Raw genomic sequence first — 27,754 nt, 5'->3', positions numbered from 1 at the left:
TAAGCGCAGGTGGAAATTGGTACATTCACAGGAAAAAAGAAAAAAGAAGAAAAAAAGGAGATAAATAGACGCAGATGATTGTGAGGTCACAGAGTTGGAACAAAGCCACAAAGGCGGGGGATACAAATAAAAAAATAAAAATGTTAAAGCAGAGATGCAGAAGAATGGTCTGTTCTTGTTTCCAAACATGGATGTACAAACAGATGCATACACACACATGGGCGGGCAAGCCCACAAATCAGAGAGAAAGATTAGAGAGTCTACCTTCTCTCAATTCAACTAGTCTCTAAATCAATCAAACACAAACACTTGTACAGTTCAATAATATTTAATCAATGATCCAGTCTTCAGAGCCAAAGCTGCTCCCTGTGCTGTCTCCTTCTCCTACAGGGTTCACTAGTCTGTCCAGTATCGAGGCGGAGCTGACAGCTCTTGAAGTTGACATCTAGCCTTTTATTTTGTCAGATAGCCAACAAAAAGATCCTTGAAAGTGGAGAAACTGAATATCAAAGAGTAAATTTCTAACAACACTCAAGTTGACTCTCAATTGTTTTGTCTCTTCTGAGTGTTAAATATGTATGTCAAGTGTTGTTTGAATCGACTCAATGAAGCAGAAGGGGAAAAGAACTGAATCACGGACACATTTCCATCTGTGTCTGTGTCTGTGTCTGTCTGTGTCTGTGTGTGTGTGTGTGTGTAGAGATTGGGTCCATGTCAAACTATTTTATTTTACTTTTTTAATTCAGGCATGGTTTACACACTAACTCCGCCATAGTTCAGTGTATATGTAGTTCAACTAGCCAGATGAGTTTTGTGATAACAGCCTCTTTCCAAATGTGTGTTTTCCTACCATGCACACACACAGACAACACACAACACACACACACACACACACACACACAAACACTATTCCCAACCCCCCAAAACACACTATTTCTCAGTAACAGATGTCTGTATTTAAGCTGATAAACACACTGCCTCAATGTACCTCCAACCCCCTCCACCCTTATTGCCACCCACTGTTCATTATCTCAAACTTTCATTCATCTCTTCCTCCCCTCCCCCCACCCTCCCTTATTGCCCCTCTCCCACCCCCTCCATTTATCAAATTTATCTCTAATTCACACCCCTTTGCCACCTCTATAAATCCAATCTGCATTCATCATTACAGTCGCCCCAGAGTGACGTACAGAGGATGGGCCCTTTTTTTGTTGTCAGACATCGCCGCCTGCCCTGCATCGTCCGCACTGTGCATTGACAGGCATGCATATGTAAATGAATTACTGCATGAATGCACACTTAACTCTGGATAGATACATCAAGTAGTGAACACAGTTGCTCTGAGGCAAGCTAATTGCTATCATCATCATCATCATCCCTTTAATTTAATGACATCAGGATACACGTACATATGCAGGCATTGCTTTATTGGCTTATTGTCAGATACATAAAATAACATGTTAGTAGGTTACATGCTCATGTTTCATTATAACAGCATGTTTTAGGGCCTCAGTGAACCACAATCTGAGCATCTACTTCATGTTTTTGTCATATTTGTTTGCTTTGTTGCACATTAAATGCGAGTTTCTACTTATTTATCTATTAAATCTACTATAAAAAATAGAGTAAAATGCAAAGATTGAATAGGTAATAACAGGTGTATAACTGTTTGTGCCCCATGTATCTCTACAGCAGTTTGCTCAGACATTAAGGGCAAAACGTTCTGGCACTACAACTTCCCATCCCATATCCTGTGTAAAAAAGCTGGGCTATATTTAGCATATGCATTTATTTCAGACTATTGATAAAACTGCTCTGTCTGCTGAGTCCTGATGGCTGAGTAAATGTCAGGCTTAGTCAGATGTTCCACTCAAAGAGGGCTCTTTCCTCTCGTATAGGCAGCTTAAACACAGAAGGCCTCGCTCAAATTTTACTCTCTCTCTCTCTCTCTCTCTCTCTCTCTCTCTCTCTCTCTCTCACACACACACACACACACACACACGTGTGCACACAGCACTCCCGGACGCACGCATGCACATACGCATGCACGTACGCATGCACACACAAAGCAGATAATGAAAGACGAAACCTGAGAGGAGCACATAATAAAGCCAACTTCCATCCATCCATCAATATCTTTGGATCTGTACTCTCCATGGAAACACATGCACACAAAAGCAAACAGACATTTACGCTCAGTCGCGCACGCTACCCACACAAAAGCACGGTAAAGCACACGCAGCCTTCATTAAACCGTGTTAGTGCTAACACCTGCCCTCCCTTCCCCCGCAGCACATGCAAATATACACTAAACACAGGCACAGCTACTTTCTCACTTGGGCACAGTCACACTATTAAATACTTATTGCATTTAAAATGAACAGTGAGGCATTGTTGCAAATATTAATCCAAGTAAGTGAGCGTTGATGAGGGCCAATATATTACGACTCTACTGAAGCAGATATGAGCTTGAAGGCTGCAACTGACAATTATTTTCCTTAGCATTCAAATGAAAAGCTTAATATTTTAGGTTATAATAACTAATTTGCATTCTTGCAGAGAGTTATAAGAAGATTGATACCTCTGTCATGTCTGTACGTAAAATATTGACATGCTATCGATAGCCTGTTAGATTAGCATAAAGACTGGAAACAGGGGGAAACAGCCTGGCTCCAAAAGAAACAGTATAATGTGTTAATTAGTGAGCTTAAGATGTGCTGGTAGGTGAATTAGCTTTGTTAGCATTGGTTATAGCCCAGCTAGCTGTTTCTTCATGTTATGCTGAGTTAACCGGCTGCTAGCTTGCTTTGCCAGAGCCTCTTCCAAAGCGCATTGAAGGAGGGTCTGGCTATTCCACATTGTATTTGGGGATGGGAGGAAAACGTTCTCTGTTTTAATGGAATATCTTTTAACCAATCAGAATTGTCATGGGCGGTGCTGAACTCCGCACAGAGTACAAAATAGTTATGAGAGAGAAAACACAGATTGGACAGATAGTCTAGCTGGCTGTCCCAATTTACCCTGCAGAGATTCGAGGAGCAGTCAACAATAGTCCTCTAAAATCCACTGAATTTAAAATTTCAACACAAGGAAAGGGGAAGGAAACAAAAATACCTCCATCCGGCGGAATTTCCTAATTTCCTGCGGCACCGGAGCAGTTCCCGGAAGTCGAACGTCAAGAATATAGACTAACCGGCTGCTGGCTACAGCTTCATATTTACCAGACAGACATGACAGTTGTGTCAATCTTTTAATCTAACTCATAAAAGCAGATGAGTAAATGTAACAAAATACTGAACTTTTGGTTAAACCTGCTGATTTTTTTCTTGATTGATCTATGGTGACATCTTAAAATATCCAACTTTCCAAAACACAAACATATTCACTGTAGGAGAATAACAGAAAATAATTTGCTTCTAACAAGCAGGAACCAGTGATTTTTTTTTTTTTTAAAGATTACTTGCACATTTACTGAATGTTAAAAACAGTTGTTGATTATATTTTTTTGTCTAATGAATTTTAACGGTAAATACCAACATGATTCAATTATTCAGCTCGTTCAACAATTTATTTAAAGTTGTTGAAATACGTGTTTGGTTTTGAAGGTTGCTGTAAAATGGCGTCTTTTAAAAGAGACATAACTGGACATTTTTTTCTCCATTAGCCTCACAACAGCTGACTTAGCCAGACAAACTGGCCTGAGACATCTCAGAGATAAAGCGATAACAACAGAGGGGACAAGAGTACAAGATGTCCGATTAAGATTGAATGTGAGTGCCTCCAACTTCCATTTCAACACCTCCCATCTGAATCTAGTTTATTGCTCCTGGCTTTTTGTCCCTCCCTTTTCCAACTCCACCATTCTCTCACTTTCTTTTCTTGCTTTTGGCTGAATGTGCTTTTGACACACTTCCGCCCGCTCTTACTTAGAGACAGACTCTCTCACCTGAAATTAAACACAAGGCCAGGTGCCACTCCAAAACAACCATCTGTTTGCCCCTGCCTTTTTTCCCATTGTAAGCAGAGAGAAAAAAAATCTGTAAAATAGCAAGGAGAAAAAAAGCCTTACAACCAACTTACTTTCCATAGAGAAGAATTGCTAACACAAAAAATAGTGCTGAGTGTTAATGACATCCTTCAGCTTTCTCTTCATTCAGGTGGACTGTCGTTGAGGTTCTCCCCTCAGTCCAATAATTGCTTTCATGTTATTTCTTTTGTATCGCCACAACCACAAGATGCCAGAGTTGATTATTCTATGGCAGTGCAGGTGCAATAAGATGACAATTACACCACAGCTGGTAGCAGGGGTGGGAAGCAGTTCTTGTCCGTGTGGGCGTGTACGCAGCTAATAATATGGTTTTCGTCTTCTTTTTTTGGCATGGGAGGGGGGAGGGCACGGAGGGATTGAGAGAACACATGAGGGTTTAGCTTGTTCAACACAGCTTAGAGGTAAGAGCTTCTGAGGAGGAGAGCCGCTGGGGTTGAAACGCCGGGGGGACAGGGCTCTAGCCACGGGGCATTGGGCCCTGCTGATCCCCTACGAGAGGTCAGCAAGGTCACGCTGCTGTTACGCTAACAATGGGATTTCTTCTGTTGCCACCCTAATTCAAGCATGTTCCTTTAAATGTACCCCAATATCCCCCTGCCTGCCCTTACAACAATGTTCTGCTGATACAATCAATAAGTCAGTCTTCAACAACTTCAATATTGTTTTATTTATCAAGGGGAAATTTCATATGTACCTGCTCAAAATGTGAGGGTTGGTGCTTGTGTCTGCTTTAGTGTTTCATCGATTAATTATGTTGGCCAAAAAATCTGAAAATAGTGAAAAATGTCTTTCACAATCTGTCTTGTTTTTGTCTTGTACTTACAGCCTAAAGCTATTCAGCTTACTATGACAGAAGACAAAGACACATTTGAGGGGCTTCAACCAGAGAATGTTTGGCCTTTTTTGCTTGAAAAAATAACTCAAACAATTAATAGAAAATAGCTGCAATTTCTACAATTTCAAACAAAAAATGCACTGGATCTAGCTCATCCAATGTGAATATGTGCAGTTTTTTTTGTAATATTCTATGATGTTAAATTGGATAACTTTAAATGTTGGACTATGAATGAATGATTAATACAGATAATTACAATAATTGTTGAGTAGTAGTGCAGCCCTACACTGTTCACCTGCTTCTTCACTCTTTCCTTAAAACTATGGTCATGAGCTGCCATTCTGGAGGGGAGAAAAAGGAGTGAATGATGTAGATTTCAACAAAAATAACCAAAAGGAAACCAGGGTAAAACCTAGTTAGTAAAAGAGGAAGCAACACCAAGTCTGGGAGCACACTCTGTCTCAGTAATTCCTTGCCTTGTAGCCTTGTCTCTCATATAGTCAGTTATTATAGAGACGTGGCTGTCATGTCATATTTAGCTCTGGAAATGTCATTTGGCAGCACACCTGCTGCCTGGCTATGCTAATAAAGCTAGGTTTAACTTTGATTAGAATTCAGTGGGAGAGATGGATGAAAAGAAGGGAGAGAGGCGGGGGTGGGGGGAGAGAGAAAGACAGAGACACAGAAAGGAAGAGAAACATCAGAGAGAATAAGAACTGGAAAAGTCACTCCAGCAGCAAGCCTCATAGCTGTCTCTTCCGACCCGTGACATGTAGCAAGATGACTCATGCCTTAACTGGATGGATATGTCTGGATGCATCACATATGAAACATAAGAGGGAGAGCAGCCTCTGACCTTTATAGGAGCATATCAGCTAAAGGAGGACGGCAGTCCTGCATGTCAAACTCTGTTACATTTTGTGTGTCACTGTGTGTCCACATGTGTCTGTGCGGTGCTTTTCAAATGCCAGTTATTATACATAAGTGTATGTATATATATATATATATATATATATCAGAAACACTCACCCCTGGTAGTGTCTTCTGCTCGTGCAGAGCATTCTGGGCTTTTAGGGCAGACTCACGTGCACAATATGTCAAGAAGGCACATCCTGGAAACACAAGACAAGATTTAGAAGATCAGAGAACTATATGTCCATGTATTTTTAATGTCATATTCAAATGCCATATATAATGTCATGGGTTGGCAGTGCACAGTTATTGTATTTTAATCTTAATTGGCCATTCGTCGTGAATGCCTGTAGGCAGAAACATGCTGCTGGAGTTTATTAATAATCTGCTGATACATTTGATACATGTGCTTTGGTTTTATCTTAACAACAGTTCTGGGTCAGCAGCATATGTTTAAAACGTCTTAAAGTGCCTCCCGCCTTTATTTAGGTCACCATTATTATTATGTATTTAAAACTTCATGAAACACACATGAGACAAAAAATAAAATGAAAACAATGAACAACTGCAATTTTGTTAAAGAGTCCTCCCAGTAGCACTGGAGCTCTATGGGGACATTAAATCATTATACATGGAGACTATTCAGACACAAACAGTCCGAATGGGTATTTAATTTCACGCTGTTAAGGCCAAATGTATGCAACACCACATAATAGAGAAAGGCCTTCATTAACCTTTAAGGCTCCCACAAATCATGAATATGTAAATGTATGCAGAATAGGTGTTATAGGTGTTAGAAGACCGATACCACCTGGCCAACACGTCTCCCAAATGGCCGATGGTTTATGTGGATTTATAAAAGCCTTTGTTTTCTGTGCTCAGATTTGCATTAGAAATGACAGTAAAGATCATTGTTTAGCTTAGATCACTTTGACCAGCTTTACTCCATCTGTCAAGCATGACTTTGAATGTGTTGAGACTTGACTTGTTCAGCATGTGACGCACAGCAGTAGTTGTAGTAGTGGGTGACATTTTACTCTTGATTTTGATATTACCATGTGAGGCCAATTATGGATTGACAAAGTACTTCTGGAGGATTAAAAACTGGAGAGTGCAGTGCAACATTGTTTAATTCAAACAGTTCAAAATAACACATTTTTCATTGCAGGTTTTTTTTTTTTTTTTTTTTTTGTAGCATCCCGAGGTATGAAGGGAAACCTCCCAGCATGCATCAGGGAGGTCTCATGAACATACAGTAATCCTCATGTCATGTGTGTTTTACACTAGCTTAGTTAGTAGACTAACCCAGGTTCAACAGTGTTGGCCATTAATCTAAGTGTTGGGGTCAGAAAACCTCCTCTTGTCTTCAGTCAGGAGAGTGACCTTAAAGAGCAACAGGCCAGAACTGGCACAGTATGGCATTGTGAAAATACAATGCTGCATGCTTATGTGTGGTCATCTTAAATTAACTATTACAATTAAATAATTAATCAGTGAAAACAAACAGTTTGCCTTGACTTTACAAACGTAGTTTCAGTGAGGTGGATGGAATTATGTTGATTCAACTTGAAAATATTAAAGTGTAAACTGACTCATTTTTTTTTAAATGTACTCAAGGTTAAAATATACTTTAGTCAGTACATGTCTATTAAATAATTTAATCAGCCCATGAAAGGTTAGGATACAAACTCTTGACCAACTATTAACCAGGTTTCTTATTTAGAACAATGGTGCTAAACATTAGGTTTTAGCCTCACAGGGGTCCTTAAATAGGACCCAGAGCGACAATGGCTGAATGAGGAATACTTTAACCTCTCTGATATTTACTGAGAATTAAATTCTAACGGGAGGACACTTAAGAGTAATATTGTAATGACAGGCCTTGCTCTATCTCCCAAAGGAGCTCCCTGAAACAAAAATTGTATCAAAGGGGCGTTCTTGGCCCTTTACTCCTCACCTTTGTGCATCCCTGTGTATTTGTCCTTTATCACCGTTAACTCATAGATCTTCCCAAACTGCTCGAAGATGGGCTTCAGGTCCTTCTCCTCCAGGTTTCGGGGTATCTGCCCGATGAAGAGCTTGATTGCGTCAGGCTCCTTCATTGAGAAGTCTGGGGAGGAATAATAATACACACAAACGCACACGCACACACATTGGAGGAGGCGGTCAGGAGGAGCAGACAGGAGCATGCAGGCTTAAATCCACAATGCACAGGAGGTGCAAACAGGAGGCCGGGGATGGAGGTGCAGATGGGAGCACACGGGAATGGGGGAGGCTGATATAGTTTCTACACTGACATGGTAGTCCTAATCTGGTAGATTGTAGGAGTTTTTAACATACATATTGCAACAAATCACATATCATTACAATATAGGGCAAGATACTAACATGAAAATGGGATTCTTACTGTGTAACCTAAGGCTACTATAAGATCAATGATGACTATCACAGATGCATTGTAAGAGCTATAAGTACAAATTCTATAGGAATAGTGATGTAACATTTATTTTAGAGGGGATTGTATGCAATCCTACTTTTTAAATGTAATTTCAATAGCTGAAACCACTATTTTGTTATTTGCATAAAATCCGAAATAAAAACACGTTAATTACAGAAAATGAAATTATAATCTCTTATTGTTGGCATTACATTTACATTAGGGATCAATAACCATGGTAGCTACAGATCTATAGGCTATTATCTTTGCCTGTCATAAAGAAATGATTTCCAAAAAAAAGCATGTGGTATTGTAGTGCAGTGTAAATGATAGTAGGCTACACACAATCCTTCTTTGCACTGATATTCGGTCTAGGCCGCCTAAATATTCAAGCCCCTTCTGAAACATGACAGTGTGCCTGTCAACACAGCTGGAGACCTGCGCTCTCTTTGTCAAGACATGGTGACAACAACAATGACCTGAACATGATTTTACACATTTGACCAAAAACACAAAACAAAGAGTTGTAAAAAAAAAAAAAAAAAAAAAGAAGATCCTACCTGTGGTGCTGTTCGTGCCAAAGAATCGGTGTGATCAGAGGATCCCTTTCTTCTTCTTCCCCCGCTGTTTTTTAGTTATTTAATTTCAATTATTCAGTTCATTTGTCTATAGAGCGTCTTTGAATCCTGTGACAAGTTAAGCCTGTACCCCCCCTAGAACAACACAAATAACATCCAGCGACGGTCCTTTATTCGGCATGAGCGTGTTTTTCTAGATCTGCTTGTTGATGTTTTCCTGACAGATGCTCCGTTATTTTTCCCCGTTTAAAACGCCTGGTATAAAAATAAACAAATCTCTCTCTGTCTCAGGCTTTACTGAATGAAGAGTGTTGGATGAATGTAGGCTTCCTTCAGTAGACTGTAGGGAATTGACAGTCTGGTTGGTCGTCCTCTCCTCTCCCTCTCCCTCTCCCTGTGTGTGTGTGTGTGTGTGTGTGTGTGTGTGTGTGTCTGTACTCCTTTGACGTCGTAAGCCGGTGTCTCCCTCCCTGTCCATCTCAGCTCCATCCCTCCTCCCCTGGGCTGTACGAGCCGTGATGTCGGCCGCCAGGGACCGTCGCTAAATTACCAGCCCTGTGACAGCAGGAGGAGGAACACTGACATGTCTGCAAAATGGCATGTGAATGTTTGTGTGTATGTTTGAGCTTTTTCTTTTCTTTCTATTGTAAACTTGTAGGGCCAATAAATCCTTCGAAAAACTAGATTGGTGTGCTGTATTCTAAAACGTTAATTTCCATATTATCTTGTTTTCCCTAATTCTACCCTGTTGCACGACCGTAACATGCATTACAGTCATCCAACATATTTGGATTAATCGATAAGTTGTGTAACATGTTAAATTGCAAATTGCATCACATTTCCCAAAGGTTATATATATACATATGTATATATTCTATATATATAAATATATACATATATATATATTCTATATATATATATATATATATATATATATATACATATATATTTACATGTACATACATATACATATACATACATATATATATACATGTACATACATATACATACATATATATATATATATATATATATATATATATATATATAACCTTTGGGAAATTTGATTAAACCATATGGTCACATACGAAACAAACCATATGAACAGTATATATAAATACTGTTTATATGGTTTGTTTCATTTGACTAATGGTCCAAAACCTGAATCTATTGTGTAGAGGATGTAGAAACTACCAAATATTCAAATTTGAGAAGCTGGAATGATTTTGGCATTTTTGCCTAAAAAATTACTCAAGTGATTCACTAATTCACCTATTTCTAACATCTGGAACTCAAGACAACCTCACAGGTAGAGGGGAGAACATGCAAACTCCCATGGACCAATTAATGGCCAACTAGTTTGAATATTTCATCTTGTCTTAAATCAATCTTAAATCAAGATGAAAGGCACTTTGTATAAAGGCATACATCAAAAAAATATACTGTATGTATAAACGAGAAAAGGGATTTTTCAGTTGTTGTTTTTTTTGGATGGGTAAAAAGCAGACAGTCCCTGACATCAAGCAACGCAGTCCGCCTTTTGTTCTCGCTGTGGAGCTGGCCATGGTGCTGAAATGGGTCTACTCAACTCGTGACACATTATCACGGCTACAATATTCCCTCTCTGAATGGAAAAAAAAAGCATTTCAATCAGTATGTTCGTAAATACAGGGGTAATTTCACAAGAAACACACATACACACACGCCCTCTGTGAAATCTCGGCAGCATGTAAACAATGAGCCCACATGACACACAGGAGGCTGCACACACCCGACCTGCGCACACGGTGACACTTCAAAGGAGTCACGATCTGGTCCTGATAGGCTTCAGCAACACGTTTATAGAAGAAAACACAGCAAACCTCTGATCATAGGTTGAAGAGTTAATTCCTTTATTTCCAACAGCAGAATATCTCATCGGCTTGTCTCTAATGTTAAGACTGCCATCTGCCATCAGTCACTAAATCCTATCTGCCTTTCAGCCCTTAAACCCCAGTGTAAGCCTACAGTGCAGGCAGCAGTTCTTCTAAATTTAACCAAATATAAATCAATGTTATAGCCTACGCTGTGAAACCCTATTTGTGTCATTTCACGATGGATGTCATTTTTAACCAACAACGACATCTGGTGACGAACTGCAAACACACGTGATGCCGGTGGTTGCGGGCATGTTGCTTTTTATGACTTTGCATAAGATGCTGTAGACCTACCTGGGAACCTAAATGGGTTTTGGTGCTTTATACACTGGTAGAAGAAACTACAAAAAGATTCCATTACAAGTAAAAGTCCTACATTAAAAAAACAGCAGTAAAAATCTGCAAAATTGTCATCAAGTATCGAAAATATAAGTGGGCTACTTTAAAATTTCCAATTTCATAGTGTCATACAAAGAATATATTATTGGATTATTATAATTTATGGATTGGCGTGCAAGTAGCATTTTACTGTTCCAACTTCTTTAGGTGCACCTAATCCCAACTACTTAGTACACCGAGTGGCTTTAAATAAAAACACAAGCTTGTTTTATTCAATTATTGTTTATTTCACAAAAACGTGCATTTAATGGACTTTTTACATATTGGAGGTGTATGACTACCTGGTTTTGTTGAAAACATTGTGAGGTAATGGGTGTATAAGTGAGAGATTATAATGTTTAAAAAGTATCTAATAACCCAGAATGTACTCACTCACACAGGAGTCTCTGTCCATCCTTTTTGATCTCCTGGGACTCCTCCTAAACACATAAACAGAAAAGAAAGAAACAATTTTAATACCCCCCACCACCACCACCACCACCACCACCACCACCTTAGTATTGATGGATTGTTTTGATTTCCTGCTGGTGGCACTCAGTTTCTGATGAATTGAACTGGATGCCTACTCAGTTGCTGTTGTGCACAGCATTCATGCCCGACCAACAGTCATCACTGGGAGAGCTGTGCAGGATTTAAAGAGATCCACCACAGCATCAACCCCGCTCATCTTCTTCCATCAGTTAACATGTGGGAAAGGTTCCCATCACATCAGAAACATCAAAGTGTAGCCCTGGATCCCTGAGGATGAAAACAGGAGGAGGAGGGGGGGATCAAACAGAAATTAGGTTACATTTCAAGGGAAATGAGACGTGTCTTAGAAAGTAGACATTAGTTCTAATTCAGGACAAATTAATAAACAAAAACATAAAGTATCATGGAGCCCTTTTTGCGCAATAAACGACATCAACAATCCCCGTGTGAAGTAAGAACACGTCCAGAATGTGTGTGTGTATGTGTGTGTGTGTGTGTGTGTGTGTGTGTGTGTGTGTGTGTGCGCTATGGCTGCTCCTCGTCTCACAAAGCAGACTAGTAAAGGGAACGTGATCCATGACAGGTCTACTGACACCTGGCGACGGTTGGCTCACCTGTGCTTGCTGCACTGTTTATTACCAGAACAATTTATTATCTGATATCTATTGTCTGATCACAGAGTCCGGCCTCGAAATAACACATTCCGCACAAGAGTTCCGCCCTGTGCTACTTAATTACGCACGGAAACGTCAAATACAACAAAACGCGTGGACATGACACTTTTTCATTATTTTATCCAAAACCGGGTTTTGCAAAGTTGCACGAGTAGTTCGTTCAAATCGATCCTAATTTCCCTGAACGTCTTAATTAGGACAAATCTCACCCGAAAGAATGAATTAGTTAGAGCCTTTTAAAAGCAACCGAAGCAGAAATGTAGGATGTAAAACATAAATCCCTGCGTCTCGCTTAAGACTACGAGTTAAGAGTCATCTTTCTTCAATACACGACATAAAGTATTTTGCTTTTTAGAGCATGAAATAAAAAAGAAATCTGATTCATAATCCAGCAATATAATAAGGTGTTCAACTCAAAAAGCCTAGCATTTTACCTTTTTTTTGCAAGTCAATTAATTAAACAGTACTTCAATATTTGTTTTGTAATTGCCTAATTAGTCTTGCTGATTATCCTTCTGTCTGGAAAACTCACACTGAAGCTCTGTGTAGTCAGTTTGGCTTCAAACTATGAGAGCTTCTTACATTCCCCTCTTCTACTAAGCAGAGCCTTCAGCTTTCTGTGCTATGAGGGTAACAAACATCTGTTTTCCCAAAGGGAAACAATGATCCCTACTGGAAACGTGCTCATCAGCAGCACAGGGGAATGTGGGGAACTATTTCAAGTGGCTAGCTTTAATGCTCAACGTTTGCAAAAGCAATAAAGCTTCATATAAATAGATTTAGGAGACATTTAACAACTTGAAAGAAAAAGTGATCCATAATTTTTAAAAGGTCCACAATAAATTTACAAAGCTCTACAGGTATATAAAAAAAAAACAGACTAGCATAAGCAATGTTAACAATGCAATCAGTGGAGAATAAGTTAAACATAATAGAATGAGACGGAGGCTAACTTTAAATCTACAAATCCGTTGTTTCCAGGCCAAACTGCGAACCATGCACAAACGTTAGATTGTTATAGTGAAAGCAAACTAAACAAACTCGTCTGTCTTCTATAACCGACTCTAAGTAACCTACAGACTTGCAGGGTCAGTTCCGTTAACCGTGGTCTGAGAAAGCCCATAAAAACATGTAAGATGTCACGAAATGACCGTTAAACAAACACACTGATAATAAACAGCAACGTCCACACAGGTTGAAGTATGCAACTTCTGTGTGGAAGTGTCTTCATTTGGTGTTTTTTTTTTTTAATCTTTGTGGCTATACTTTAAATGCCCACATTTGATGAATATTGACTTATTTAACAAGAGCAGACAAAGTTCTTTTAGGATTTTAATGGGATTTGTGAAATAAACTTTTTCTTCACAAACTGCAGCATAATCAGGAATCAGGAAAGCATAATGCGTTGTATTCATCTATTTACTATTTAAATACAGCGAATGCATGCAACTGAGGCCTATTTCTATTCTTTGTGTGATTTAAACTATCTGGAATAATGTTGCATGGTAACAGCAAACTCTTTAAGACGGAACAAGAAACTGACACTTTGGTGGATTAAACCCTTCCCTATGATTTTTGTGCATATCAAAATAGTGATTAAATATTGCCCTAAAATAGCAAAGCATAACTCTACTAAATGCATTCCACACTCAAATGGTATGTATATTTGAAGATTAACAGTTTAGGCTAGTGATGCAAGGATAAAAGGAAAGGAAAAAAACCAACAACACCATTTTTCAAACTCAGATTTTTATTAGTCAGTACAAGTAAAACGAAACTGAAGACGAATATCTTCATCTCCTCCAAAAATGCACTTCTTCCGCGACGATGTTGGAGGCAGAAAAAATTACTCTCACACCTCTCTCTCCATTTGAGTAGACATGTGCCGCTTTCCTTCAGGGAACTTAACGAGACGTAAAACTATCGCCGGAGGGAACTAACGCACTGGTGGAGAAAGCATTGCTTCACAAATATATAACATTTGGAGTTGGAACAATGAAAAATAACTTCCCTAAATATGCTAATGAGTATTATAGAAGGAACATAAATTCTATAACATACACTCTGTTTTTCATACCCAAAGTGATTTAATTTAAATTGAAGTTTAACCAAAGGCTACTGGGAAACTGCTGATATGAAGAGAAGCAGTCAAAACTGCTCACTGAAAAACTAAATAACCGCAGACACATCGCACCAACTAGATTCTTTTGTTACTCTTAGCAAAAATCACTATCGTCAGATTCAATTTCTGTGACTAGTTATCTTTCACTTGAGAGCATGCACACACACTGACCTTTGTCAAACTGATGCTCTATTACATATTTAATGCAATGCTTCATACTGGAGCAAATAACACAAAAAGTGAATTACATATATATATATATAGATATATATATCCACCTCTTATTTTCTTTAATCTTCTGTCTTCACTCTTCAGCTCAGCAGCCCTCTCAGAGCATCCGATTTCTTTTCCATCTCCTGGTGCTGTCTCTCTGCTGTTCTCCTCATCATCCTATATTCTTCTGCCATTCACACTTTTCTCCTGGTAGCTGCTGAATTAATTCTTCTTCACTATAACCTTGTCTTTCGATGCCCACCTCAGTATCTGCACTTTTATCCACCCAGATTTCCACAGGTTTCTCATGGCAAGATGTGGACCTCAACACTGAGTGAGTAGAAGTTACTGAACAGTCAAGTCCCTGACCATGCCTTCATGATCATCCACAGTGATTTAAAGAGCTCAAAGCTAAATGTCCAGTCAGTACTGTGGGGGTGGAAAAGGGCGTTTCGGGGGGAACATTGGCCCAGGATTTCCGCCTCCTCTTGGACCTGGACGTTTGCCTCTTAACCTTGGATCGGGGCCGTGGAACCGAGGAAATGGTGCACGTGGAGGTCCTCTGGGGTGCGGGTGGTGTGCTGGGTGGGGAGGCCGATGTGGAGGCCGTAGACCGGGATGACGGATTTCAAAATTACGTGGTGGTGGTCTCCTTGGAGTGAAGTGCGGAGGAGGAGGGCTGTGCCGCTGGTAGTCGTGGGCATAGTAGGGGTCCTCTGAGGGTGAGAAAGGGGGAGTGAGGCGCTCTTGAACTCTGGGGTAGTGGTGCGGAGGGCTGCCTGGCCTGAAATATGGATCCTCTGGGTGGCGGTAAGAGGCGTCTTGAAAGAAAAAGGCATCATGATGACGATGCTCATCCGGGTAAGGCAGGCCGTCTGGGTGAGGGTAGAAATCCTCAGAAGGAGGGCGAGGTCGGTCACGATCAAACACCGAATCATCGGGATGAAACATGGATTTGTGTTGATGGTCGTGGACCACCATCCCACTGATGAGGCTGTCGACTCTGGCCCCAATCACTTCCCTTGTGCCAGCGCCAGGCACCGGCTGCTGCGCTGTCGGCATCATCACACTGCTGGTCGCGGAAGGGGGGGCGGCAAAGACACAAGGAGGGGGAGGGATTTTTGGGACAGGAGGGAGGGTGCTTCTGAAGAAACCAGGGGATGGGGTGGCGCCCTGCTGGGAGGCCAACTCTTGAGGTTCCAGAAATGTCTCTGTTTGGTATGGATAAATTCCTGATGCCTTGTTTTCTCCAGCACCTCCGGGTGCTGTCACATTGTAGCCCCGTGGTTGTTGAGAGTTCCCCTCTGGGTAAGTGTCACCATACCAACCCCTTTCACTCACCCCCTGAAAGCCTTCCATGTTTGTGCTGCCTGTGGCTCTTTTTCCAGGCACTGGCCCTCCTGTTTGTGCAGAAACTTGCTGGTACTGTCCAGCTGGGGCAGTAATCCTATGCTCTGACATCTGGTAGACCTGCCCATTCTGAGCCACACCTGGCTGCATGTAAGCTTGCTGTTGGGGATTGTTGCGGTTCTGCTGACTGCTGTTCTGGTATGCAATAGGAGCAGTGTTAACCGTTTCTGCGATCGGTGGCTGATTTGTGGTAGAAATTAACGGGACCACAACAGGCTTGTCCATGATCTCATCTTGAGTTGGAGTGCCTCCGCCCTCATCGCGCACTGGGGTCCCACCCTGCGTGTCTGTCCCAGTTAGAGGACTGAGACTATCCCCTCCCGGGGCTAGGTTGGTAGAAAAACCTAAGCCAAATGCATTGAAGGCAGGGTTCCCCTGCAGGAAGTTGTGGATTTTAGACTCTAAACTGTTAGAAGACATGGACGGTTCTGGCTCTGTTGTCAAATCCATGTCTCTATGGAGAGCCTGGACCAGGGCAGAGGCTGGGATCGTAGTTTGGGGGGGGGCCTGGGAGCTTGTGCTCTTCCTTACAGTGGAGATGTGTGAAGAAGGCACAGGTGCATCAGAGGAGAGAGACAGGCTCTGAGAGGGCACTGCTGGTGCAGATGTGGATGAGGGAGGAATCTTGCCTGTACTGGAGGAGTCTGAGGATACATTTTCAGCTGGGCTACTCAGAAGAGAAGTTATGCCTAAGTGAAGGAATGGAGGAACCAGAAACATATTTTAAGCACCTTGTCACTTTTAATGTACGATAGAAAATGGGTACATGAAATAAACAAAATAACTCCTTATTCTCACCCTCAAGGCTGCCTTGGCCCTGGACTTTGGAGAGAGCGCCGAGGAGGTCTGCAGGACTCACGTCCACCTTGGAGAGGAGGTTCACCAGTGAACTAGCATCCTGTGAGGCCACAGAGGCAGCAGGTGTCGTCTTCAATGAGGAGCTAGCAGGGGCAGCCGCAGGAGGACTCTCCACTAACGGTCCTGTGAGACAAAGAGGAACACTCGCATTAATAGAAAATCCCCATAACTGATCACTGCGATCATGAAGATTTCAGAGAAATTAGAACTATTACTGGATGGTTTTGAGACTTAAACTACATTAACATACAAATAAAACTTGATTTGATCGACTATGTTGCAGACATATAAGGGTTCCTATTGTACATTTCATGTGCAAGGTTAGTTCTTTCGTAGCAGTGAAAGAACTAACCTTGCGGTGTCAAGAGACACCACTTGATCAGCAGTGCTAAGATTTCTTTTCTTGGTACAAGACATAATAAATATAATGAATTTGATTGTTTTGCTGTTTAATACATTTTTATTGTGAAGTTTGCTGTGTGTATATGTGTGTTTGTGTGTATATTTGTAGGTATACATTCATACTTGTCTGCACTCTTCACTTTAATTTCAAGTTCTAGGGAACAAAAATGTATTTTATCAACCAACCTGCCAATTTACTTTTATATGATGTTTCGAGTTCATCTGCCTTCTCTAAGCCAGTTGAAAGTGTAATTGTGTGGTGAGTGGGGGAAATGGGGTGGGTGGGACAAACATTATCACAGGAGATCCTGGCATTGTTATATTGCCTTTGTCACTTTGTAATGATGTTCAACTTTTGGATTATCATGACTTTTTGAATAGCCACTAGCACTCACCCGTGTTTTTCATGACTGAATTCAAACTGTTGAGGATGGAGCTAATTTTACCCAGGTCAACACTTTCCACTGCTGCTGCTGAAGGAGCCGCTACAGGAGTTGCTACTAGGGGTGTGACCTGTGTGACAGGCTGCTCTGTTGCCACTGATGGCTCCGTTTTTGCAGTGGACACCTTAGGGTGGGTAGTGCTTTCAATCTTCTCCTCAACTGAATTGAAAAATACAACAGTGAGAGACAGTATGGATGTTAACAGATTTGCTCTCTATGTAAAGAACAGGGTTTCTGCAGGCTTCAACACATCAAATTTAAGAGCTTTTTTAAGACCTTTATCAATTAAATTTAAAACCTGAATCACAAAATAAAAGTACAACAAAATGCTGAGTCACAAAAGTACTTGCAAGGGAAATTCAATTATTAAAATTGAATAAAAGCAACAGAGGAACAGTGATCTGTACATACTGTATACAGAAAATTTTATTTGGACTAGCGAAAGACAACTACAACACCACAGAATTAAAAAAGAAAAACATTTCAATGACGTAGGAAACTTGACATGTTGGAAAATATTTAAGACCTAGAACACAATACTTTAGCAAATTTAAGACTTTTTAAGGCCTAACATTTTGAGAATTTCAGACTTTTTAAGACCACGAGGAAACCCGAAGTAAAACAAAACACACACACAGTAGTAATTAGCAACACAATTAATTTTGTCATAGTGTTTCTACAAGCGCAGATAATTCATGTGCCGGAGAAGTCACTGCAAATAAATTAATGGTAGGGAATATACTGCCAAAAATACTGAAACATAGTCTAGCTTTCAGTGAAAAGCAAAATTGTAACCCAAAAAAAAACATTAAAAAAACATTAAAAAAACGTTTTAACATGTTGATACTATCACTTAAGATATTATTTGTGAAGTTAAAATAATGTAGGGCCGCAGAAACACACAGGCCCAAAACATAGTAAGCATCCAGTTTTAGCTCATCATGGTTATCATGTTAACAGCATGAATGCACTAAAAGCAAAACAAAAATGGTAAATCATCCACAAGAAACAGTGTAACCATAAAAAATCATCGTTGCACAAGGCTAATAAACAAATGTAAGTACATGTACAAACTAGTAAAAGGTAATATTCAGAACATCAGAGTTGTGTGGTAAAACGGCACATATAGTCCAGTCTGTAGTTGAAAAAATGTATCTAATTTTAATAAGGTAGCTCTATGGGTGGGGAAAAGTGTTCCAGAAAAATTGGCTGAAACACAAATACTTGGATCGTCATTGTTGCCATATGAAGGCTGTGATTCTCTGCGTGATCTTCTGCACGATTCAGTGACTTCACTTGCCTACCTTTGGTGGCGCTTCTCAATTTTATCACATTTTCTGCATTACACTGCCAGAGACATTCAGCCATTATAAATAAAAGCCCTCACTGCAAAGTCAGTCATTAAGTCCCTACTTATCAGCCCACTCCTTACCTATTATGCCACTGCCGTCCATTTCTTCCTCAGAGAGCTCCATGTCTTCCACTTCCCGGTTATCGTTCTCTCCGAGGGTCTCTGTGTGTTTGGGGGATCCTCCCGGTGAGGAAAGAGGGCTTGGGGCCGGTGGCTCTGCCTCCTCGTCCATAGCACAGCCATCAAGATCTGGATCGGGGTTGGCCATTTCCAGACCCCTGAAAGGGGACTCTGAGCCCGTTGGAGACGGTGCATCTGCAGAGGGCGAGGGGATGGGTGACTCATCCAGGTCTGGCAAGGTGGCCTTCAGGGTGTCCAGTTTACGCTTTAGGTGGGACACCCGGTTGGCAAACGTCTGGTAGGCCTGGAAAGGAGAGGTCATGGAGTGTCAGTAAAAGAAAAGTAAAGTAAAAAAAGAACACAACCTACCAACAGATTGTATAGCCAGCTAACAATCCAACTCACACACGTGAAAGTGATCAGTCAAAAGTATCACTTTATTTTTGTTTTGTTATGTTGAGGTAGCACACCTGGTTCATTCAATGCGGACTTTCCTGTCATTTCACAGTTAATACGTTTAATATATTGTGTTCTACTGCACAGATTTCATATAGTACTGTTTTTGCAACTTCCTTGTACACAGAGCTTTTATGAATGAACATGTCTTCTTTCTCATCTTAAATTAAATGTATGTTCATACTGCCATTACAACTGGAGGAATTATTTTGAATACACAGGTTGCACACACGAGATACACATTTTTAGTTTGTTTCTCACATACACTGGTCTAAGGTGGCTCTCTGCATGATATGGGAAAGTAAAGCGACTAAAAAAATAAGAGCCAGAACAAAATAACCCCAGGTCGGGTTAACAATCCGTGCTGGCGTAATTTTACTTGAATGCATGTTCACAAATAACACGTTGTGAGGATGTGATGCTGTGACCAATACAATATCAAACTAAAAATATAGTGTCACTCACATTAGCAACAATCTTGACCTCCTTGTACTGCATCTCATAGAAGATATCTGCATTGTTGAGGGCCTCTATGAGAGGAGGTCCTGTTTTGATTTGTTTGTCAAAGAACTTAACAAACTCCTGTAGTTGGGCACTTCCTTCCTCAAAATCCTTGGAGAATTTCTTTCCTCCGGCCTTATCTGGAAGAATCAAGCATGTAAGGATGATTTTTGATGCAATGTGAAACCATCTGTGTGTTGCAGTAGGACAGGTGGTACAACAGTACAGATGACTACAGCAGGCACCTTTGAGTCTCTTGAGGGCATCAGAACTGCAGATGTCAACCCTCATAGCTGCCAGCTGTTTTTCTCTCAGGTCCAACTCTTCCAGAGATTTCTTGTACTTGGACAGTTGTTTGAATAGTGCCTGGGGCTAAATAGGCAGGGAGTGCAGTCAGCCACAATGTCAGAACAACATAATATTAGGATAAAAGGGGGTGACATACAAGTGACAAGCATAAGTCCTTTTATTAGCTTAATTTGTAAAATAAGGCTGCAGTTTAGTTAGGGTTTAGTTAAGCTTGAAACATTAATGTATTGCTTACCACAAACTCAGCCACAACCTTGGACTGTAGGTCTGCTTTAGACTCAACTGGAGCTTTTTTTTGTTGCGGAAAAGAATAAAACTTAGAGATCACGTGAAACAGCAAAATAATAATTCCCTTCACAAAGCTGTGCAACACTTAGTATTTGGATAACAAACACAAATATATTAAATCAAAATGTCAGAAATGATTAAAAACAGGGTTTCATATGAATAATAAATATATAGCAGCCAACAGAACAACAATATACTGTGACTAATAAAACCCTTATGGATGCAAAGTCTCAAGATGGGTGTTGAGATGAGGTATTAATAAAAATGTCAACAGAAAGTGAAAAATAAAAAAGCTAAGACACTTACTTTTTTGCTCCACGGGTGTCTCAGGAGGGGACTCCTCTTTGACTAAGGTACTCTTAAGCTCAGTAATGAGCGCCCCTGAATACACACCCCTCTCCTCCCAAATGGACAGTATCCTCTCCACCGATTTAATTACCTTAGGGTCGCCATCATTGCTGGAGAAAGGAGAAGGAATGACAGAATAAGAACAAGGGAGGGCAGGGATTCATGTTTCGTTGTTGTAATGACATTTGTGTTTTATGTGTGAGGGATTTCTTTTAATACAAACAAGGACAGTGGAGAAAAGGTTGAGGTTGACAGGAAGGAGAGGATTAATACATTATTTCAGGACTGTCTGATATTAACGGACTTCAATAGAGAGCCCTCCATGATAGCCACATCTCTACAAACTACTTACTTGACCAGCAAGAAGGCGTCAGGGAGCATCTCGGCGAACGCTGTGCGGTAAACAATGGCATTTTTTCTTTTACAGTTCTGAATGACATCGTTGGCCACGTAAAAAAGGTTGAGTCTGTGGGAAGTATCAGCTGTTAGAAGAAAAGGAGAGACAACTATGTTAGTTTGACTGGATGAGCTGAAGGTCTGTTGAGGGAGGAGCCAAAGTCCACAGAGGCTTTGCCTTTAACAGTTTTCAAATATTTGTAGACATCAGTAGTGCTGCAATGCACTGACTATTTTTATGATTAGCCAACTTCTTATTTACTCTAAGTGTCTAAATTAGAAGCATCCATTGCTTATGACCATTAATTACCAGCAGCCAAACAAGAAAACATATTCATTTTGGAATGACATTAAATAAAAACACATCTTAGTTTTTGTTAAACTGAAAATCTAAAATGTTTGGTATTTTTACTAAATACATGACAATATAATTAAATTATTCACTCTGACAGATACATATGTGAGAACAACCATTCATGAATTATTATCCACCGTAGAGGCTTGGGATGTCCTCAGTTCATTTTTAAAACCACATTCCCTTGCACAGATACATAACATGTCTAATGTGTCCCTTTGGTACAATGTAAGACGACCCACACGCACACCATCATGTTTTATTTATTAATTAATGATATACATTTATTTTATATTTTTCACACATGGAAAAAAGTGTAATTTTTTTTTATAGATTTTTTTTGGGGGGCTTTTACCTTTATTCAATAGAGACAGTGGAAAGACAGGAAAGGGCGAGAGAAAGAGGGGATGACACGGAGCACAGGGCTGCAGGTCTGATCTGAACCCGGGCCGCTGCCAAGGACTCAGCCTACATGGGGCGCACGCTCTTACTGGGTGAGCTAGCGGCCACCGCGGAGAGAATGTAATTGGCTTCTTCTTCTTGTTTTTTTAAACCATTGCCAACATGTCACATAAGTTCTGCTAAAGACACCAGGGTTTCCTAGAGCACTTGTCAAAAACAAGAAGGGAAAAAAATAAGTATATTGCGACATCCGCCACGTGTGGGATACTCGCCGAAGTCGGCCTGTTGCCTGCAAATGTGACATCATGGAAGCACCGTATTTTTTATACTATAGACAGTTAAAGAAATGGATCAACAGATCCCAGAGTTCTGGGCGGAGACCAGTGAAGGACAAGGGGTACGCCTCTCCTCTCTAAGCAAAGCTCCCTTTTAGCGCCATTTTGATGCTACCGAGCCATCACCCGCCGTTAGCAATCCATTAAAAAGATTTTTTTAAACATGAACTGACTAAAGGGGAAAACATCAACAACTGGTTTCAACTCACAGCCAATTAATTTGGCTGCAAACTAAATTGACTTGCTTAAATCCTCAAAGTGATAGAAAAAAAAAGACAGGTTTCTTAATCAACGTGCAAAGTTCAGCACTTACAACTTATTGACCACAAAAAAGGATAAACAAAAAAGCTGTAGTAACCATAAAAAAATCTATAGGTACTCATACTCCCACTGTCATTCATTTGTATTCAAATGTTCACTGATGTCACTTTCAACTTAATAAATAGGTAACCTGACAGTTACATATATGTTTTGCATTGCCATTTGATCGGTCACTTACAAATTTCCGCACCACTCCATTATACACAGAATACCAGCTGATCTGCATGGGTGGCTGATCTTTAATAAAATAGCTACATTGCCCATTATCAGTAACCCTTCATCCACTGTTCCAAAGGCACATTCTGTTTACTAATCTGATATCTTTTTTAAAAACTAACTAGAAAAACCTTGGAGAACCCTTTTGCAATTATGTAAGCACATCATGTAATCTGACAACTGATGCCCTGGTTAAAAAAAAACAATGCAACTGATCTCAGCTGGGATTCTGTTTAAAAAGGAGTGCAATGGACATTTCTAGGTGACCCCAAACCTTTGACCAGTAGTGTACATGTGTGCGCTATCTAGCAGAACAAATGCAAAGACTCATTTTAGACTGTTTACAGTCAAACTACATTTGAGCTAACTAAAACACAATTTACAACAACGTACTGCTTTAAACAATAACGGCAAGCTGAGAGAAAAACAGAAAGTAAGGCCATCTCTCTTTTTTACAAAAATATTGTAGTAAAACCAGCCAACCTTGGCATGGAAGTCCATTATAAAGTACCTTGTCTCCTTCTCCAGCCACGGAGGATGTGGAAAACAGAAATAGTTTTGGAATATCATATCAGCAACACATTAAAAAAACACAAAATTTAGTCAACATATATAAGATAGTTAACTGCATAATCACAAGAAATGCCAATGGGTCAATCACCAATTGATTTCATTTTTAAACCAACAGCTGTTTCTAAAACAGAAACCAGACATATCTACATTACTCAAAAACAAGGAGCTCTTCAGGTTGGAATAATGTCATCTGCAATAAACCTGAATGTAATTGTCCATTAAGTGTATTCTGACTGCTAATGCAAACATCTATAGATTAGTTTGTAAAACAGATAACTACTGGAACCGTGAGTTCTTTTCCTCGTGATCCATGTTAAAGCTGAAGGACAACTCCAAAAGATTATTGAACTTTATAAAACCATTCTTGTGGTTAGGCAATTTGGTCGTTATTTATTGTCAGTTGAAATAAAACTTGTGTTGTAAGAAAACTTGTTTAGTTTGTTGGGAATCTAGTTTGATTTGCGTTTTCCCATAACTTTTGTAATTTTACACATGTTTAAAAAATATTTAAATTATATTGATATCGCAAAATCTTTGTCATTAATTTTGTCATTTTGTCAATATCGTGGAACCCTAAAAATATATACAAATTGTGAGAAATGGCAATTACAATTCCCCACAGACAAAAGTGATTTCCTAAATGTGTTTTGTCTGACCAACCAAAGATATTTAATGTACAGTAATATAAAACATAAAAAGCAGTATTGTCTCATATTTCAGGCAGAATGAAACAACTAATGTTCAGCATTTCCAACTCAAAGCAGTCGGTCCTCCTGTTTAGATAATTAACTATATCTTACATTATATTTTTGAAAGACTTTTAAGCACTTCAGTTTTGACTTTGTCCACTTGTGTTCTGAAAAAAAGAGTTCAGAGAATTCTTTGACCATAATTACTTAAATACCATTGGTGACAGACTTTTTTTATCACATATACAGAAAAACTCAGGTTTACAAGTCACATATTGTCAGATCTTGCAGCAAAGGCTAATGCAATACATTTGTGTGGAGTAAAGAAATATACTCAATCGAGTAAACAGCTATGTAACCAAGGCCAACAAGAACACAGCATCTCCGAAGACGACACACTATACTGGAAGCACGCTCATCGGATGAGAGACAAAATGAATTTAAGAAGTCTGGTTGCCCTTGAATTTAACCTTCCTTGGATCCTATAACCTATGTGACTGAGAACCTTGACAGATGCAATTATGCCATTATTACTTTCTATAAAGTCTGAAAATATTAAAAAGCAATGTTCTACTTCACATCCCAGATATACCATTATATTATATATAAATATATATTCGTATGGATGGATGGATAGATATTCGTATGGATGTTTAATAGAAAAATGCCAGGCTTTATAACCACAAATAACCTGACACCAGGGAACATGGGACTTTTGGGGCCACTGGAGGTGGGATCCCCGGGATGCTTTTTCAGGGACTCTAGTTTTGAAAAGCACTTGACAATTACAAAATTCAACGACCCCTTATATTAACAAGGACTTTAGTAACGTTTGCTAAGGTACGCTCATGTTATCAAAAAATGAGGCAACACAAGTTTAAATTGAAAGCATGTTTTCAAGCGAGCAATGAGCACACATGAAAGCAACGGACAGGATTGTCATCCCACCCAGGTGTGAATACATGCTCCTATTAGGCTGTACAACAGCAGCGCTAACCACTGACTATCTCACACACACACACACACACACACACACACACACACACACACACACACACATATTTCTTCTCCACTCACCTCTTCCTCTACATTGTCTCTCTGTGCTGGACTGATTATTTACCTCGTCATACTGGTGTTATTTACTGTATTGTGCTATTACATATGATACCATATTATATTACTATCATATTATATCCTTATTATGTTATACAATGACATTCTATTATAAGCTAAGTCATATTGCTAAACTACAAATACTATATATAACGATATACCGTTATATTGTTGTACTATAGGCCTGCTATATTCTATAATATTACTGCACCTTATACTATGTCTCATTTCATTATGTACTATATGCGAATATGTTTCATTGACCCCTGAAATGTATCATATTATATTAAATTTGATTATATTATATTAAGACGGCTGCTATTACACCACTGTCACTTTATCAGCACCACTCAATGTTCGAGCGCACGTGTTTTAACTGCATAGTTTAAACACAGGATTTTACTCAAACTAGGAGAAATCGGTCGGATAGTAAGTTAAAAACACAACAAATGTGATCTCAAAGTTACTTGGACACTGACGGAGATCACCTCTAACGTTACAGACTAAGCACAACTGTCAGTTAAACAGGTAAAGCTACTCACATTTCCTCAAACACTTCATCCAGTGTCGCACTATCAGGCTGTGGTACTTCTTGTTGTCGATGCACCACGTTGACAGTGCTTGAATTGAATCCATCGTGTTGGAAACACTTCGAAACTTCTTCTCTAGAGTAGACTCTAGAGAGCCGCCAGAAGCGGCTCCTACTCCTGCTGCCATGTCCGGTAGAGCTCCGAAAAACCAGCTGAAGTTAGCCGTGGCTAGCACTTAGCTTAGCATGCTAGCTGAACGTAGCATATCCAAGATCGCATTCAGCAGCCTCTCAGCTGCCATTGAAAGGTTACACAAGCTTTAATGTTCGGTATGATGTTTCCAATCACTTTCTACGTCTAGCAATTATCCACCGTGAGCTTCTGTATCACAGCGAGTAGTTTACGTAATATTTAAGGCTTAAACTTAGCGCCTTGCGACATCCTGCAGGTCTGTTTACTCGTTGCTGGTGGAGTGATTGATGAAGGACACTTCCGCAAACAAGACAAGAGTATGGCGCCACCTATTGCCACGGAAGCTAATGTATAAGCCATCTACTTTAACGGTCTATGCCTGCTACGAGCATTGTGGATGCTAGTTTGGATCCACTAGATGTGCCTCGTGGCCCGCCTTATTCTGCCTCTGATTGGCTTACCCTGGTGTTCTTACCCTAACCTTAACCAATCCCCACTCTTCATGCATAAACATAACCATAGACATAATAAAGACCATTCTAGCAGATCCGATTTAGGAGCTACAGTACCTGCTGGCACAGGAAAGAAAATACTAGGATGGCGAAGGCCCATCCGGTGTCTGACTGGCTTAACCTGACATTCTGACCCTAACCCTCACGGCAAAGCTCGTCTACCCTAAACATATTAAATTAACTATAGCTGTCGAATAAATGTAGAGGAGTTAAGAGTAGGCCCGCAATATTTACCTCTGAAATAAAGTGTTGTAAAGTTTTTTTAAACTGTACTTATCTGTCTCATGGTGGTGGTGTTCCACCCAAACATTATACACTTTTAATTGTTAATCGTAATAAATCAATTAACTAAGAAATTAGAAACAAATATTATATTCAAAAAAATAATTATTCAAAATGAAACCAACTTCTGCCAACACATACCAGCTGGCAAATAAGAGCACTGGCTGCTGCTCTATGGGTCTGATTTCATTTGATTTCTAGGTAGTATACCGCTAACACATGACAAACTTTAAATATTAAAGCAGAACAAATGTAATAATTTCAGACAGCTTGGACTGTCAGTGTTTTTCATTCCAGAAATCAACAAACATACACCATTTTAATGAAACACATCATTCATTTAATATATAAAATAAAAAAACATGTGCATTTATCAACCAGTCACCAATAATCACAATTCAATTATAGTAAACAAAGAAATTCTCCTCCTCATGCTTACAGTTTCTATTTTAAATAACATAACAGAGGGCCAATAAAAATGACTAATTAGATCTACATCTCCACAGCAGCACATTTGGTTTGCATTGATTTATGGTTACCTTTATGTCATATAAGTAAGGCTAACTGGTGACAAACCACCAAAGATTAAACCTCATTCAACATGAATATCTACATTTGAAATATGATGGTGCAAATGGCCAAAATGCTATGGAAAAAAAATAATTTTCACACAATTCCATGACATTCTGTAATACATAATACTTAAGCTCTTTGAGTGAACGATAAAGTATTTTATGTGAACAATAA

The 27,754-nt window shown here is 39.7% G+C and overlaps 2 protein-coding genes across 6 annotated transcripts in view; both read right to left on the bottom strand.

The window, feature by feature from the left end:
* The window catches only part of celf3a (cugbp, Elav-like family member 3a), a 26,286-nt gene extending 17,051 nt beyond the window's left edge, over nucleotides 1–9,235 (bottom strand). For all 3 annotated transcript variants that reach the window (XR_004659468.1, XM_034892933.1, XM_034892934.1), the window contains exons 1-3: nucleotides 8,793–9,235; nucleotides 7,753–7,905; nucleotides 5,913–5,995 (exon numbers count right to left, since the gene is read on the bottom strand). Coding sequence is in view for 2 of the 3 variants with exons in the window: in XM_034892933.1 (XP_034748824.1) it covers nucleotides 5,913–5,995; nucleotides 7,753–7,897 (228 nt within the window). In the remaining variant the exon portion in view is untranslated. The remainder of the gene's footprint in view (nucleotides 1–5,912; nucleotides 5,996–7,752; nucleotides 7,906–8,792) is intronic.
* A 2,475-nt stretch (nucleotides 9,236–11,710) lies between these two features.
* On the bottom strand, nucleotides 11,711–26,524 carry rprd2a (regulation of nuclear pre-mRNA domain containing 2a). Of its 3 annotated transcripts, XR_004659467.1 has the most exons (11): nucleotides 26,034–26,524; nucleotides 21,444–21,573; nucleotides 21,050–21,201; nucleotides 20,691–20,743; nucleotides 20,392–20,518; nucleotides 20,111–20,286; nucleotides 19,151–19,493; nucleotides 17,671–17,877; nucleotides 16,814–16,996; nucleotides 14,671–16,704; nucleotides 11,711–11,863 (listed from the first exon to the last, which is right to left on the bottom strand). XR_004659467.1 is itself a non-coding variant. In XM_034892930.1 (10 exons), the coding sequence occupies exons 1-10, from the start codon at nucleotides 26,206–26,208 to the stop codon at nucleotides 15,029–15,031; spliced, it is 3,222 nt and encodes a 1,073-aa protein (XP_034748821.1). In that variant the 5' UTR covers nucleotides 26,209–26,524; the 3' UTR covers nucleotides 14,003–15,028. The 3 variants fall into 3 exon arrangements, 2 of the variants coding, with proteins under 2 accessions (XP_034748821.1, XP_034748823.1); XM_034892930.1 differs by lacking the exon at nucleotides 11,711–11,863 and having other exon boundaries at nucleotides 14,003–16,704; XM_034892932.1 differs by lacking the exons at nucleotides 11,711–11,863; nucleotides 21,444–21,573; nucleotides 26,034–26,524 and having other exon boundaries at nucleotides 14,003–16,704; nucleotides 21,046–21,201.
* Nucleotides 26,525–27,754: the final 1,230 nt, after the last annotated feature.

This window comes from Etheostoma cragini, chromosome 14, assembly GCF_013103735.1.
Source record: "Etheostoma cragini isolate CJK2018 chromosome 14, CSU_Ecrag_1.0, whole genome shotgun sequence".
Classification (NCBI taxonomy): domain Eukaryota; kingdom Metazoa; phylum Chordata; class Actinopteri; order Perciformes; family Percidae; genus Etheostoma; species Etheostoma cragini.
Note: the sequence above shows the minus strand (reverse complement) of the source record. Positions and strands in the feature narration are given on the sequence as shown.

Excerpts from the sequence above, each read along its gene's own strand:
- rprd2a (XM_034892930.1), bottom strand. The coding sequence starts at position 26,208 with ATGGCAGCAGGAGTAGGAGCCGCTTCTGGCGGCTCTCTAGAGTCTACT. Across the intron at positions 20,287-20,391 it reads TGCCCTCAAGAGACTCAAAG|ATAAGGCCGGAGGAAAGAAA; the intron begins GTGCCTGCTGTA and ends TGATTCTTCCAG. Across the intron at positions 16,705-16,813 it reads GGGCCAAGGCAGCCTTGAGG|GCATAACTTCTCTTCTGAGT; the intron begins GTGAGAATAAGG and ends TCCTTCACTTAG.